The 17,555-nt window shown below is 40.4% G+C and overlaps 1 protein-coding gene across 1 annotated transcript in view; it reads right to left on the bottom strand.

The window, feature by feature from the left end:
* The window catches only part of LOC124277971 (cGMP-dependent protein kinase 1-like), an 81,855-nt gene that overhangs the window by 44,596 nt on the left and 19,704 nt on the right, over nucleotides 1-17,555 (bottom strand). Inside the window, exons 2-4 of the mRNA XM_046713699.1 lie at nucleotides 7,670-7,836; nucleotides 2,575-2,688; nucleotides 1,519-1,624 (exon numbers count right to left, since the gene is read on the bottom strand). Coding sequence (XP_046569655.1) covers nucleotides 1,519-1,624; nucleotides 2,575-2,688; nucleotides 7,670-7,836 — 387 coding nt within the window. The remainder of the gene's footprint in view (nucleotides 1-1,518; nucleotides 1,625-2,574; nucleotides 2,689-7,669; nucleotides 7,837-17,555) is intronic.

Raw genomic sequence — 17,555 nt, 5'->3', positions numbered from 1 at the left:
TATTTGTGTATCTCTACATGACATGTCTTTCTCTAAATGACATTTGGTCTTTCTCTCCATGACATTTGTCTTTCTCTACATGATATGTCTTTCTCTACGTGACATTTGGTCTTTCTCTACATATTTGTCTTTCTCTACATGACATTTGTCTTTCTCTACATGACATGTCTTTCTCTAAATGACATTTGGTCTTTCCATGACATTTGTCTTTCTCTACATATCTGTCTTTCTCTACATGACAACTGTCTTTCTCTACATGACACCTGTCTTTCTCTACATGACATTTGGTCTTTCTCTACATGATATTTGTGTTTCTCTACATGACATTTGATATTTCTCTACATGATATTTGTATTTCTCTAAATGACATTTATCTCTCTCTATACATGATATTTGTCTTTCTCTACATGATACGTGTCTTTCTCTACATGATATGTGTCTTTCTCTACATGATATTTGTCTCTACATGACATTTGGTCTTTCTCTACATGATATTTGTCTTTCCCTACATGATATTTGTCTTTCTCTACATGACATTTGGTCTTTCTCTACATGAAATGCGATACCTCTCTATCAACTCCTGATACTTCCTTTACATTGTACCTGAACTCCCTCTACATGACATTCGCCTATCTATATAACATTTATTTCTCTTTAGATGACATCTTTACATGACACCTGGCCCCCACATGACACCAGATTCAATATCTCATTCCCCTAGTCTGATGTTGGGTCCACTAATTGGTGCCGCATTGAGTGTGCGAGTTGACGGCCCGCTGGCATTTGCCTACGGGGACAGTCCACCCCAAACATGAAACATGGCAATTAGAGGTCCTTGGACACCACAATGCACACTTTGTTCTGCTTCCCCATTGTTGGGAGATGGCTGGTGGAGATGGCTCTCATTACTGCCATGGTAGCAGCCAAGATGGTCATCGCAATCACCAGACAACCACAATGCAGGCCTCATGAGTTCCAGCACACACGTCATCACGCAGCACACACACACATGGTCACACTGCCTTGGGAGGGAAATATCAAACCCTAATATCGTCTAGTCACCAGGGAATAGAAGGGTAAATATTGACGCAAAACAACTGTCCGATTAGTGTATCCATAAGATTCCTACCTCCGGGCCATTGTCAGTCCAACTCTGTACCGATTTAACTTTCAGTAGATAACTGAATGAGTGAAGAAAAGGACTAAATGAATCAAGGCCATCATGGTGGAATGTAATGTAATTCTGCCTCTATCTGGCAAACTAGTGTTGTGGATTATATGAGCAGTGATTTAAGCCTGTCGGGTTGTAATGATCCCAGACTGACAAATACCCTTGAAATTGCTTCACCTTGTATCATGACAGGTAAATGTCTAAAAACCTAAATAAAAACCCAAGAACCTATGAAAGAAAGGATGGAATGCAAGGACACTAGGTAAATGACAGCAAATGATATAATTTGGTATGCAATATCTCACTGACAAGAGACTAAAAGGTTTAGTGTGATGAATGGCACCAACCTTCTGAGGAACCTGGTGCTCTCCTCTCGTCTCTGGAGACCAGTCTTCATCATGATGGCCTGGAAGATCCGGCGGTCCAGCACCCACACCTTTACATCAACCACCGCTGTAACATACACATCAGGGTCAAGGTCGATAGACAGGTGGGTGTTCAGGGTGTCAGATAGGTGAGTGTTCAGGGTGTCAGGCAGATGGGTGTTCAGGGTGTCAGACAGGTGGGTGTTCAAGGTGTCTGGCAGGTGGTGTTCAGGGTGTCAGGCAGATGGGTGTTCAGGGTGGCAGATAGGTGGGTGTTCAGGGTGTCCGGCAGGTGGGTGCTCAGGCAGATTGGTGTTCAGGGTGTCAGGCAGGAGGGTGTTCAGGGTGTCAGGCAGGTGGGTGATCAGGGTGTCGGACAGATGGTGTTAGGGTGTCAGGCAGGTGGGTGTTCAGGGTGTCAGGCAGGTGGTGTTCAGGGTGTCAGGCAGGTGGGAGTTCAGGGTGTCAGGCAGATGGGTGATCAGGGTTGGCAGAGATGGGTATTCAGGGTGTCAGGCAGGTGGGTGTTTAGAGTCGCAGGTGAGTATACATATTATAAGGGTGTCCTGGCGTAATCTTATACAGAGTGACATGAGTGTCAACAATTTTGAAGTGAAATAATCAGATTTGTAAAGTTAACAATCATGACTAAAGTGAATATTGAGTGAGTTGATCTGAAGACGAGTGTTGAAGTGAAAAATACTGTTTTCAATTCCTGGCCAATGACAATCCATGGATCTTGTCGTATGAGGCATTTCTATATAATGATAAGTAATTGATCAGTTGTGGCAGCTTAAGTTCAGCTTTACTGGGTTGTCCATGTTGTTTAGTTAAGGTGCATGTTGTGTTGTACATGTAGTTCTTGTATACAATTTGTATATTGTCATGAAAAATCATTAATGATCATAGCTGTATTTTTTATTAAATTTAACCAGCATCTTGCTGAAGCCAAACCTCATCGAACCCAAGGAAATTTCTCAACGATGCCACAGGTTCATGCTTCCACAGATTTCCCAGCCACTAAGTGAGCTGACTTACCCTTGACAGAGGCAGTTCTGGTACAGTTGTAGAGGATGGCAAGCTCCCCGAACGCACGTCCCGGTGTCATCCTGCCCAGCGTCCGACCCTCTTTCTGAACCTCCAGCTCTCCCTCTGAAAGACATGTGAGTGACTGACTGAGCATGTTTATTTTTTATGCCTCTGCTCACCCAGCAGAAAAAGGGTACCCGGTGGGATAAGCCATGTGACTATTCACCTTCTAGCACCTCACAGGCAGGTTGTGTTATCCGGGGTAATAATGTGCTGTGCTTTGATTGTTAGCGCTATGACTGACTGACTGAGTTAGGTTTTACGCCGCTTTTAGCAATATTCCAGCAACATCACGGCGGGGAACACCAGAAATGGGCTTCACACATTGTACCCATGTGGGGATTTGAACCCGGGTCTTCGGCGTGACGAGCCAACGCTTTAACCACTAGGCTACCCCCCCCCCATTAGCACTATGAGCATTCACCTAGTGAATGGAGTTTAGCGCATTATAAATGCACATATTATCATCAGTAGTAGTAGTCCAGAAACATCACAGTGTAGACAGAAAGATGGATTCTTCACATATTGTGCCCACGTCAAGGATCAAACCTTCACTTCTACCACTTGTCTACCTGACTCTTCTTAATACACAGCTGAATCGTAAGAACTTAAAAATGTTGTATTGGATGATAAGCATCTTATTCCCAAGCCACTTTAGTAAGTTCTAACTAACCCAAAAAACAATTCAAACCTCAAAGATACAATACATATCATGAGAGTTTACTTGTCTTGATATATTATACTCATTATCACCATTTGTCAATGCTATCTTAATGGTTTCATGTAGATCAGATCTTCCTGTTCTAGATGCCATAATTAAACTCTTCTTGTCATATTTCTGATTATAACTACAATTTGGTATCATTAGAAACATTTACGAGACATGATATTTTTTTGTCATTCTTTCAGTTGAACCAAATATACAGTGTTGAGACCTAGCCATGCTAGAGCACATAACACCAATCTGACGTCCTGCCTGCATGTTAACTTCCACTAACTTGTTTGAAATCCTCATCAATTTGCAGTATCAATAAACGTTCAATATCTTTTATTAAGAATTGATAATTTAACAGGTAGTTCTAAAGAGCAACGTTTCTCCTGACTCCAGTGACTGATGACATATTGAGTCAACGTGTTTATTTCTCCAACTTAGGGAGCTGTCGACATTGTGCCTTACTCCATTAAACAAAACGCCCAGAATCAATTCCCTCTTGGCTCAAGCAATAAAACCATTTTTGCCATAATCTGAGAATTGATTATTGACATAAAAAGTCCATTTGACGGTGACTGTGAATGACTGAGATGGCCCTTCCCCTCCGAAGTCATTGCCACAGCCAGTTAGTAATCACTTCCCCTCGGCATCAAACACAAAACACTGAAAGCTCTATCGGAGCTATCAGCCTTTTTCTTGAAGCAACACAAGTCTTATTTTTAGGACTTGTAAAGAAATATTAGCTAGTTATGTGTGGTTTTATACACAGCACAGACTGGCCACTCCTGCAGCTGTAGCCAAGGCAGTAATTGTGAAAATAAACATTCCTTCAGACATGTGCTAATGAATAAAAACCCTGAGATCGAAATAAAGAGAATTTGTTGATTTGTTTTAACATTTCTTTGTTTAAGGGAAGAAGAGATTGATGTTATTGAACCCATAGGTGAAACTGTCTGGAAGATGAACACCAACAGCGGTTGCCCCAGGAATGGCAAGTTGGGTAGAACATATATCAGACATTCAAGTTTCTCTCTTCCCAGAACACCTCAGTAGAAATGTGCTCTTATAAAACCAGCTATATTCCCTATAAAATTGAAATCAAAACCACCATTATTTTGCAGTTCATGATATTGTTTACAATTGAGAATGGATGAGTATTTTCGGAATGCTTAAATGTATCAAATGTTTAGAAAGCAATGGAACATGCATGCTGTGCTCTCCTGTCATTCTCAGTGGTGTCTTCCTGTTGCTGTGCATGTATACGCTGCACTAATGGACAGCGTGAGCAGACGTATACATCCGCAGGGTAACTAGAGATTCCTGATCAGCTGCAGAACCAGCCGCTACACAGCTGTGGACCCACAGGCATCCCACTGAAACAATCTCTCCCTACACAGGTTCTAATGAAGCTCCATGTACTCCAAGGTCATCTTGGGAGTGACAATGCTTGGAGCATCTGGTGATTCACAACACAAACAGTATTGGGTTTGTTTGGTTCCAGGATGTCAGGACAAAGATACTTCCCTATCATAACCTACTCTCTACACTCTGTATCTTACACCAAGCTCAACACATGTAGCATGATGGTCGGCCTGCTGCACACTGGGCTTCAGGGTATCACATCTGCCCCTTTACAGAACATATGTAAATAACGCCATTCAGTAGTTGTTGTTCATAAGGAATAATACAGGTATATTTGATGGCCAGCGTGATGATTAATGTCATTAAGGTAGTTAGAGTCAGCAGAGACCATATTATATGGTCTCTGGAGTAAGCCATTGCCACCATATAATAGCCCTCTAACTTGGCTTTAACAACGGAAACATTTCCTCTGTAATTCTCATGTGTTTCATTGTCTAAAATTTACAAGTTAATCAAAATAACTACTTTTCATTCCCATTGGAACACTTTCAGAAAGTTGCATACCATTTTTCACCTGACTGTGGAATTTGTATGTCAAAACAGCCTTTCACACACCTCATCCTATCATAGATATGTGACACCTGGGTTCAACCTGAGACTGGCGAGCACCTGTTCAGGGAGATTGATGGAAATAAACGTCCTGTGACTCACTCAGACATCTTCTTGCACACTATCTTGAAGCTCTGCTGAGCCAACACATTCATGTTTGTTCTATAAAACCGATTGCTCTTCAAACTCGACAATCAGTTCCGTTTCACTCATTGTCATTTACTGGAGAACAGGTCGTAAAGCCTGCACTAACGCAAGGCTCACTCTTGTAGCATTTACCTCTTCACATCACACAAGTCAACCATAAGGTTTATTGATGAACTGTTGTTATAGGGGAGAAATAAACAGGCTCAGATGGCCACAAAAAAGTGGTTGGCAGGAATCTTGATGAAACTGAGCTTGAGTTGTGTGGACGGACAACCAATAGACGGGCACTTCTCCCAATAGCTGGGCAATAAAATGTCCAAGCATACACGCTCTGCGACACTCAATTAACAGGATATTGATTCAGGCATAACATTGGGAAGTCCCTGCAGAATCATTGTGGAAACTATCTTGGAGAGTGAGGGATGGTATTGGGCAAGGTTAAAACCACTGGCACCTTAAGCGGAAAGTACTGCCCATGGGTAAGAACTGTTGTACAATTACAAGGAAGATACTGATTATAGATAAGGCTAAACTTTATCATACTTCCTTCAATGTGGACAGCGGAGAACAGCCCAGCATTTCATGATAGGAAGACATATAAGGTGAAGGAGACTATCATCCGCAAGCAATCAAACAATCTCACATCAGACAACAATCGGAGGGAGCTTCCAAGATAACAGTATCTGCTCTACGACTGACAGATGACTATCAGTTTATGTTTCAAATACATCTGTGTCAAACTGGTTTCTATTCAGTCAACTCTAATCACAAGCACAATCCTAAGGCTGACTGGATGTATTTTGTGAGGATAATTAATTTTCTTCTGAACCAATATAGCACTGAATGTCATACTAACGTCTTTACTGGACTGTAATCTATCTACCCAGTCTAACTGTACAATTGGGTATAACTGGATCCTGGACACTTGGGAAACACTGATATTGTGTCCAACCAATAATGTGTCCGGTGCCACTAAAAGACAGCAGCTAAAACTAATACATCTTAAGTATTTACCACGATTCATGCTTATTACCCAACATTGTATTCCACTGTGATCAATACAACAGTTTAATCAGCACTGTCAGCCAGCTCATTAATCAGTAGCGCAGAAGACACCACAAATCTCATTGTGACTGTAATATTGGACCCCGACTCCCAGACAATGATCAGAGTAGTCATGTTAATGAAGCATCAAACAAGCACTGACATCTTCTCACATTAAACGTAACAGGCCAGTGCCAATTGTTGGAACTAATGCTAGTGTATTGTATGGCCATTGCCTGGACAACACAGTGGCTGGCTGGATGAATCAGGTAGTGTGATGACAGGCCTCACATCCAAACACTTGACCAAAATAGATGGCCTCTGATGTTCAGAGGAAACACTTGTAGACCCGCCAGGAAATATGTTCAGTTAGCCTACAATCAATTCCTGTCACACTGATACGCTGTCTGTGAACAAGATGGTGTAATGAGATTGCAGCCTGGGTTGAGGGATACAGTCACACACAACACATCGCTCACACTCTCAGCTACTGCTTGCTTACAGGCATCATATAACAGTCTTCCTTCTCACAATCATCAGCAAGTGCTTGTTTTCGGGGAAGTGAAGGCTCAAATTGCTACACAATATGTCATTTTAATCAGCAAAAGAGGAATAGGCTCCCCAATGAGACAGGAACTCTATATATATCACTACCACAGTGATACACAACACCAGTAGAAGATCTTGTGTAGGAAACATATTGAAATCATTGATCAATGTTATACTGAATATTCAAGCAGAGGTAATCTAAAGAGCTTATATCTGCTGACAAGATCCATAAACTTTCTTACATCGAAGTTTATTCAAACAAAATTGTTGGGAAAAAATTAAATGCACACAGCCAGTAAACTATGTACAGTAGCTCACCTGCATATCTAGCCAACAGTTTGAAATAAAATACAGCTATTGAACAAAGTTCCAAGCATTTCAAAATCTTTTTACATAATACTTAGATGACTTAAACACACATGCTTAAGACTAACGACTACATACCAAGCTTCATTACGTGTATTTAATGAGTGCTAGCGTAATGGCCATTAATAGCTTTATAAGTGTGGCTGCAATTGGTTGGATCAGTTGTTACACCTTTATTCCTACATTGCCAGATATATGTGGAGAACCTTGGTTCACATATTCCTTCCTTCTCCACTCACCAACCATTGGACTCACCTGCAGAGACATACAGATGCTGTCCTGATTCACCCTCTTGTATAATGTGCTGACCACGGCATATTTTCTTCTCGTACATACAATCAACGATTTCTCGAACTTGCGTTGCATCCAGATTCTTGAGAAAGTCGTTGTCAAGAATAGCATCTTTGATAAGCTGCTTTGATCTGAAAGCAAGAGAAAAAGTGACATAAATTCTATTTTTCACAATGGTTAACTACAGAAATGTTCTGACTGACAACATCAGACCAATTACCATAGTTCATCATGGCTCTGATTTCTTTTGAACATATTACTTGCTGGAAAATAAAAAATAAGGAAAATCAAACAATTAAACCAAGATTGACTTGATGGAGCCTAACCAACAAACCCATTAACTCCTTCCTGCCTAGTCCTGCTATTTATATTTCACCTGAAATATACAAGAAAAAACATGCTTCCCTTCAAAATGAGTTCTTTAGAAATCCAAAGGCTGATAAATACATGTTTGTTTGTAACTCCCTTTGCAGTTTGCTGGCCATGTAATCATTAACTGTGTTATGATAGTAATCTTCAAGTCTGACCTGCAGAGGACTGATCACAGCCCTTCAGCACTTCCTCAATCTAGATGCCATTGAGAACCAATTGATTGCACAGAGTGATGTTGTGAAGGCCAGGCACACAACACACCCTTGATTCTGGTGGTATTGACTTTTGACAACTATTTTCAGATGTGTATCTTGACCAAGCTGGGATGAAAGCTTCAGATTTGCTGATATTTCTACCCCAGAATTGATGTTCTGTCACAAGTGATATTGATGTAAACAGTGGCCATTAGGGCAGCTACAATGTCCCTCAACAACAGGCTAATTGTAATTAAACCTGATCACGGACCTGCCACATCTTGATCATAAAGTCTTAAATCTTTCCAAACTTTGATAAGTTATATTAGTGCTGGGATGGATCTTGATGCAGCCAGGAATGAGAAGGATACACTGCTTCTGAAGTTTGATCAAATCTAATTATGCAATCAAAATATCTGCATATGATGCTGAAGAAGGTTGTAGGACCTGCGTCTTGCAGTGGTGGCTAATGACGGGACAAATTAGCCATCGATGATCAAAGACTTGTATTCTGTTTGAGTCCTTTGTGAAGAGCCCCCAGTCTGAGATAAACTACCTCCCCTAGACGGGAGCGCATGAGGGCAGGAAAGAAGAAGTGATTGGGGCATCGTAGGACAAAGATTGTAGCAAGCCAAATGTTGGATACAAAGTATGGTGGTTCAAGTGGTGGGAATGGGAAGGTGGCAATGTCATGAGTGATGTCGAAGTGGGGATCCTGTCTGTAAGTTGATTGGCCACAAAACCCAACTGTGAGGAACAGAGGAAGATGAATGCAGCTCCTGACATGTGACACTGAGAAGGGTTTAGACCTGAATAAAGTCAACATCATAAAATTAACTTTAAATTAATATTTTCAGGGGACAGAAAGATGGATACAGTAAACAGTTCTTGTGCATTTAACTACAATCACTGAGCAACAGTAATTAAAAACAAATGGACTTTTCCTTCATCGCTGATGGTTAGCTAGACCAATGTTTCCTCACATCATTAAGGTCATTATCACCAAGAAGTCTTGCTCCACTGTTGCCAATGTGTAACTGAGTCTCCCAAATCAATTCTCCCTCACTTGGCAGTGACACCTGTGGACCTATGATGAACTAATGGTAGGAAGGGAAGTGGAGACTGGGTTAGGTGGAGAAGGGTTAGTAGCATAACACAACCTAATTGATGTCTACTTGGATTTAGAATGGAAGGCCGGTCACTGAATCAATTCTGAACAGATATCCCTACAGTTCCTGCTCCCATCTGGTTGGTTTCTAGGCCAGGGCAGATGGAGGGAGGTTGATCAGGGCCACTGGGGTTCTCCATTGCCAGGTCAAAGACCAGAGTCAGTCCCATACGTTATCCAACTGATTAGGATTTATAAATAAGCCTATGAAGTCTACCACACCACAGATTCCAATCATTTCGATAAACATTACGATTTACAAAAGTGATTATTGTGAGTGGTACCCTGCCATCAGCACTATCACAGCTGAATCCCCGAATCATGAAGACCAAACCATGTTAGAGTGTACAGACAGGATAAACGCTACTAGAATTTCATAAAACATGCTACAGTTCCATCTTCAGCTTTGTTCCTGTTTCCTTTTACAGAACACAGTGGTCAAAATATAGAAACAAACATAACATCCATTTAGGTTTTTGCAGTGATCTAAAAATTTAAGAAGATATAATGTTTAATGTATTTCTCTTTCAATATTAATCAAACTTAAGTTTCTTATGATTAGAATTGTTAGTTAATGGAATCCAACATTATCTAGCATTGTCAAAAGGTATAGACAACCTGGTTTAACTTGTGATGTGCAGCCATGAGCAAAAATAAACCATTTCATGAGTGAGTGAGTGAGTGAGCATGTATTTTACAATACTTTCAAGCAGCATCCTAGGGACAAGAAAAAAAAGGCTTCACAAATTGCACAAATATGCCAAATCAAACCATGAGGTTTGCGTGTTTTGTGAATGATCTCAGGGTAAACAATGAGGGCTCATTCCACATGCTGATTGTCCCACAACCAGGCTAACTTCACCTCTGTTATTTCTCCACGCCTTTGGGCCCAGATTAGTGGCTTCCTGTACTATCTACGCTAACCACTGCCAACCATGAACAATAATCACATGCCTGACAATGTCTATGCAATATCCAGTAATCTGTGTGCCACACAATAATGAAGACCTGAGATGAAAGCGCCACCTTGGAATCCCTGGCTATATTCCTACTGTTTCCACTAAGGCTGGACATCATCCCCAGTGTCAATAAGGTAAAGAACTGGGAGCCCATTTGCTCCTGGAAATTGTTACAGTTCCCAATATTTGCACAATTGATTACTGTTTGCCGTGTATTTGCTGAATATGGTCCTGTGTCAGACAATGTTAGGTCACGGCTGTGGGTGTTCTGGGATCAAGCAGAGCCAGTGTGTCAGTGTCTACCTCCACGATCTCCTATAATCAGATCTGTGTGTGTGAGATTCTGACCATGTGTCTTATAAATTGCCTAGTACAGGGATGAGGGAGTTATGAGCTGTGAGTGATGCGGAGGATGGAAGCTGGCTGGTTTGACTGTTCCAATTATTGCTTGGTCATCGGCATAACATACAGAGACTGAAATTACTGGCAGCATACATCAGAAATGACTTTATATCTGATTTGCCACCTGAAATATACATGGTTGGAAATTTCTGCCACTCACTTGATTTCATTTGATTGCTTGTTTTGCTGCTCAGTGTGTGTGATAAATGCGAGTTAATATGTACTGTATCCCATCACGATGTAGGTTATGTGGCAAATGAAGCGAGCTTACCAACTGTATTTGTCATGATTGGATTGTGGGATCATACTCCCAACTGAGACCTCTGACCTCTAAAAGATTCGGGGCAACAGTCTGATACTTCCAAAAACATAGATTAGAAGATACACATAAACATTCAAAACTTGAAGTACTTCCGACCTACCGTTTTACACACGTTCATAAACATTGTCAAACATGGTTTTGTTGGTAAAAAAATGTTTAATCTCTTGTGGCACCAGGAAGGTATTTCATTACTATTTTTCTAGATCATCAGCACTAAAAGACAGGGATTTTCAAAGTGCACAGGATCACAACAGTGACATTACACGTGGAATAAACAGGGATGAGAATGAAGTTTTGAGAAAAAACTCTGAAAACTAGCCGGGGGGTTTAGCATCTATATCCGATCTAGACGATTCACAAAAATTACCCTTGGCCTTATGAAATTCCTGGAATTCTGCCGATCCGAGGAAAATTCTCATCCCTGAATAAAGAAATGTGAAACAAGTTGCTGGATACAGGGACCAACAAGGAACAAACCATCGTGGCATTGTGCAATCAAGGAACAAATCATGCCCTCTTTTCCCAGTCAAACTATGATAATACTACAACGTTCTTCCAAACACTGGGTCAGAGAACTATATTGCAAAACACATCCTTACATGGCAGACTTTACACTGACATTCCATGACATCAGAGGAAAATAACAGTTATATATAAATAAATATGCTATGCATTAGGGATGTCACAATAGAAGTTTCATGAATCGATATGTATCCCGATACCCATGTCACGATCCGATACATATCATGATACCTATTTTCACGGCATTATTGCGTAAATTTAGTTACATTTTGAACATTAATATTACATATTTTATAATAGTCCATGAAAAGATCAACATTTTTGATTCTCAGAGATTAAAAAGTTCTAATTTCCTATCTTTGTGCATGAAAAATAACCCTCTATAACTCTCATAACATCAAAAACATGATACAATTGCAATATGAAAATGATACATAAACACATTTAAAGCGATACTTTCAAAACTAAATATCGACACAGTTTTGAATGTATCGATAATTGTATCGTCTTAGAAAAAGTATCAATGCATTGATGTATCGATGTATCGTGGCATTCCTATACTCACACACTGAAATGTTTGAAACATACCCCTTTCTAATCTTGCATAAGGGAGAAAGTACATCGGACATACACGTTTTATAGAATTCAGGGGCAATAAGATTGTGCATAGACAGCAAACCTCGACACACTGGACTATTTTTGAATGAAATTATCTGTAGTACTGAAAATCATGAAATTAAACCAAGCATGAAATTATTTGATAAATAGTAGTTTTTGTAGCTTGCATACATAAAGTGGCACATTCTTACTGATTACATTGTGCTCTCATGTTAGGTTCACCATGCCTTGGTGTATAGGGTGACATACATAACAACACCCACCATAAACAATGGGTTTGAGCGCACGATTTAGTGCTTCAAACTACGTTTCCTGTCAAGCATGGCCAGTTTGTTCAAACAAGTTCATCGAGCAGTTAAATGACTGATGCCAAGCATCTATGACCACATATTTGTTCTTGCTAATCTTGTCACATAATCTTGTAATTACAAGCAAAACACAGCTCAAACACATAGCTGAGTAACAACAGCTGCGGTAAATACACAACAATGCTTATATATGTTCAGTTGTTACAAACCTACACATGTAACAACTCAGGAAATCTGTACATTCGGTGGTGACCTTTCTCAATAGAATATGTCTTCTTTTGATTTCCTGGATATTATATTCCCATGTCACGGAGTTGAAGTTAATTGAACTGTTATCACCCTGTACTATATCTTTGGATTCTAGATCTATGGTCTTGATGTGTCTTAAACGTTCAAAGATAGGGCTACTCTCATTAATTTCATGACGCATTTGAGCCCAAGGGTCTATAAGCACATTAATTTAGTGATGCATTAATTTCCTGATTTACAGCATACACTGTCAAGCCAGTACCGAGACCCACTTTCAGTCAGACCACTGATGGCTTGGGGGACAATCCCGGAATTGGTACGCAGAACCACAAAATGGAATGTGTTCATTATAAAATGATTGTTTCAGTCTTTTTCTCAACGTTTCCATTCTCTCTGGTCTACTGCCACTGTAAGTGGTGTGGAGAAATACTGTATGAAGCACGTCTCCTGGGCACTCCCTGATGAGGGAAGTCATCAGTAATAGCTGCAACATCAGGTGTGAGGGGAATACCTACTTCAAACACAACAATGCATGTAATGTTCCTGGGATCAATAGCCACCATTTACATGATGCTGCTCGGAAGAAGAAATTTTACAGTTCATTGTTTTTGGTTGAGAGAACAGATCTTAAAACAATGAAATCAAACGTCAGACATATCCATCATTCTTACAGACTTGTTTCACAAATGGTTTTGGCCTCTACAGTTTACTGAAACGCACGCCAAGCTTATGGATGTTTTATGCACTTTCATTAAATCGAACATTTCCCACAGGAGGTGTTTCAATGTTGTTTCTATAGCAGATAAAAGGTAGACTTGCTTTACTACATCTCACATGTTGAAAGAGTCATCACTGCACAGACTTTCTAAATCACGCATACTTCATCAGACAGCAGATTCAGATTTCAGTTTTATACATAGGAACATGACATTTAGTTCCATTAATGAACAATTTCTGATAACAACCACCATACAGAAGAACCTCTCAAGATGTCTCTGGGACAGCTTCTAAGCTAACAATGCCAAGTACAAGCTTTCAGCTTTCTTTTCTGCCATAAATGGCTAGCAAGCTTCACTAGGTTTTTGCCAGCTATTTTCCACCACGTTTGTTAAAGTGATGACTCTGACAGCAGTGGGCTTCCTCAGCGTCTGCCATGTTGGTTACAGTCTATCACCAGTCTCTTCTAGACACACTGCTGGCAATAATGTTGTCACCAGCCACATGACTGGGCCCACAATGAGGAAATCATTGACCTTGATAGAAAGTATGATGGGAAACGTTATTTTGCCATCCTGGCTGAATGACGTTATTATTACAGCTTTCACAAGATAGATGGACTCTATTAGGCAAAATTGATCAAGTGTGGGCTTAATTCAGCTATGATTCTATACCACTCTTTACTGTCCATTATGGAGGTCAGACAGGGAGAGCAAAAATCGCTTTCCATCTATTCAGTCAAGTTCCAAGAGTCATTCATCCAACTCAACACCCATTCATTTGCCAGCACAAATCAGGAGTTTGGTAAAAGAAATTCATCCCGGCCAGTAAGGTCCACATCACTGAGTGTGCCCCCTGCTGCACTAAGGACACAATCCTTCACTCACCCCCATGTATGGATCAAATCAGTGGCACCCCCACACTATTTCTAGTCTCGGCTGTCAATCAGACACATCGCTCTTTAACTGAAGTGGTCGTTCTGACCAGCAGACAGTTATTATCAAACCAATACCCCTAATATTTGACTTATTAGAAACAAATAGTTTTTTGCAACACTGTTTACTTTTAATTTCACTTAAAACCCCAGAATTCCACTTTTTTAATGGCAAAACATGGCATTCTTTGCTGAGAGGAAACTCTCAAATTAACACTAGCTACATTGAACACCTTTTTCTCAGTGAGTAAACATGGCTCTGAAAATGGGAAATGGTAAATGTGCAGGATTCAGTCATTACCAGAAAAGTATGCACCCATCATTATCCAATAAATCAATTATTCCATATTGTTTAAACATTTAAAATCCTTGAGTCAAGTTGAGATACTGACTGATTGCCTAAAGGAAATGGCCCAGGCTATCATGAACTACTAACAGACACTGACTATGAAGGACCACACAGAGGTATCTATAAATCACAGAGGAAGTTCTGGTCCCAGCTGCCCGAATCAAATTTCATAACACCACTCTCCCAATGATCAGTTTAGTTTTAAACACAGGTACACCACTCTCCCAATAATTAATGAGAGATACAGCTACACCACCAATAATCAATGTGAGACACAGCTACACCACCAATAATCAATGTGAGACACAGTTACACCACCAATAATCAATGTGAGACTCAGCTACACCACCAATAATCAATGTGAGACTCAGTTACACCACCAATAATCAATGTGAGACACAGTTACACCACCAATAATCAATGTGAGACACAGCTACACCACCAATAATCAATGTAAGACACAGCTACACCACCAATAATCAATGTGAGACTCAGCTACACCACCAATAATCAATGTGAGACACAGCTACACCACCAATAATCAATGTGAGACACAGCTACACCACCAATAATCAATGTGAGACACAGCTACACCACCAATAATCAATGTGAGACACAGCTACACCACCAATAATCAATGTGAGACACAGCTACACCACCAATAATCAATGTGAGACACAGCTACACCACCAATAATCAATGTGAGACACAGTTACACCACCAATAATCAATGTGAGACACAGCTACACCACCAATAATCAATGTGAGACACAGCTACACCACCAATAATTAATGAGACTCAGCTACACCACCAATAATCAATGTGAGACACAGTTACACCACCAATAATTAATGTGAGACACAGCTACACCACCAATAATCAATGTGAGACACAGCTACACCACCAATAATCAATGTGAGACTCAGTTACACCACCAATAATCAATGTGAGACACAGTTACACCACCAATAATCAATGTGAGACACAGCTACACCACCAATAATCAATGTGAGACACAGTTACACCACCAATAATCAATGTGAGACACAGCTACACCACCAATAATCAATGTGAGACACAGCTACACCACCAATAATCAATGTGAGACACAGCTACACCACCAATAATCAATGTGAGACACAGCTACACCACCAATAATCAATGTGAGACACAGTTACACCACCAATAATCAATGTGAGACACAGCTACACCACCAATAATCAATGTGAGACACAGCTACACCACCAATAATCAATGTGAGACACAGCTACACCACCAATAATCAATGTGAGACACAGCTACACCACCAATAATCAATGTGAGACACAGCTACACCACCAATAATCAATGTGAGACACAGCTACACCACCAATAATCAATGTGAGACACAGCTACACCACCAATAATCAATGTGAGACACAGCTACACCACCAATAATCAATGTGAGACACAGCTACACCACCAATAATCAATGTGAGACTCAGCTACACCACCAATAATCAATGTGAGACACAGCTACACCACCAATAATCAATGTGAGACACAGCTACACCACCAATAATCAATGTGAGACACAGCTACACCACCAATAATCAATGTGAGAGACACAGTTACACCACCAATAATCATCATGTGAGACACAGTTACACCACCAATAATCAATGTGAGACACAGCTACACCACCAATAATCAATGTGAGACACAGTTACACCACCAATAATCAATGTGAGACACAGCTACACCACCAATAATCAATGTGAGACACAGTTACACCACCAATAATCAATGTGAGACACAGCTACACCACCAATAATCAATGTGAGACACAGTTACACCACCAATAATCAATGTGAGACACAGTTACACCACCAATAATCAATGTGAGACACAGCTACACCACCAATAATCAATGTGAGACACAGCTACACCACCAATAATCAATGTGAGACACAGTTACACCACCAATAATCAATGTGAGACACAGCTACACCACCAATAATCAATGTGAGACTCAGTTACACCACCAATAATCAATGTAAGACACAGTTACACCACCAATAATCAATGTGAGACACAGCTACACCACCAATAATCAATGTGAGACACAGCTACACCACCAATAATCAATGTGAGACACAGTTACACCACCAATAATCAATGTGAGACACAGCTACACTACCAATAATCAATGTGAGACACAGCTACACCACCAATAATCAAAGTGAGACACAGCTACACCACCAATAATCAATGTGAGACACAGTTACACCACCAATAATCAATGTGAGACACAGTTACACCACATTTAATCAATGTGAGACACAATTACACCACCAATGATTAATTTGAGCAATATCAACAGCAGTTGTCTGCAATAAAACAAATACAAGGCCCAATCTTCACAATAGAAAACCTGTCCTTCACTCCCACTACAGTCCTGATCCGGAACTCCCCACCTCTCCTCAGAAATCTTTGATTCTGATCACACTGACCATGATGTTGACTTCACCATTTGTGTCCACTCTTGAATCTTTCCTAATTAGATTAGGGCTTATACACCAGCAATAGCCCTACTTCAAACACAGATTGTGGAATTGCTTTGTGTCCAGTCAATAGCAGTTCAGCCTAGGTTGCTGATACTTTGCCAATCTAGGGGAGCGTTCGGAGTTAATGTGTGTTCACCAATCAGACCATGCAATACTGTTGTAGCAGAAAATCTCTCTTATCTGACTGTA

Source organism: Haliotis rubra, unplaced genomic scaffold, assembly GCF_003918875.1.
Source record: "Haliotis rubra isolate DU_JTF1 unplaced genomic scaffold, ASM391887v1 Scf23, whole genome shotgun sequence".
In the NCBI taxonomy this organism is placed as follows: domain Eukaryota; kingdom Metazoa; phylum Mollusca; class Gastropoda; order Lepetellida; family Haliotidae; genus Haliotis; species Haliotis rubra.
The sequence above is the reverse complement of the archived record's forward strand: the minus strand, read 5'-3'. Positions and strand labels throughout refer to the sequence as shown.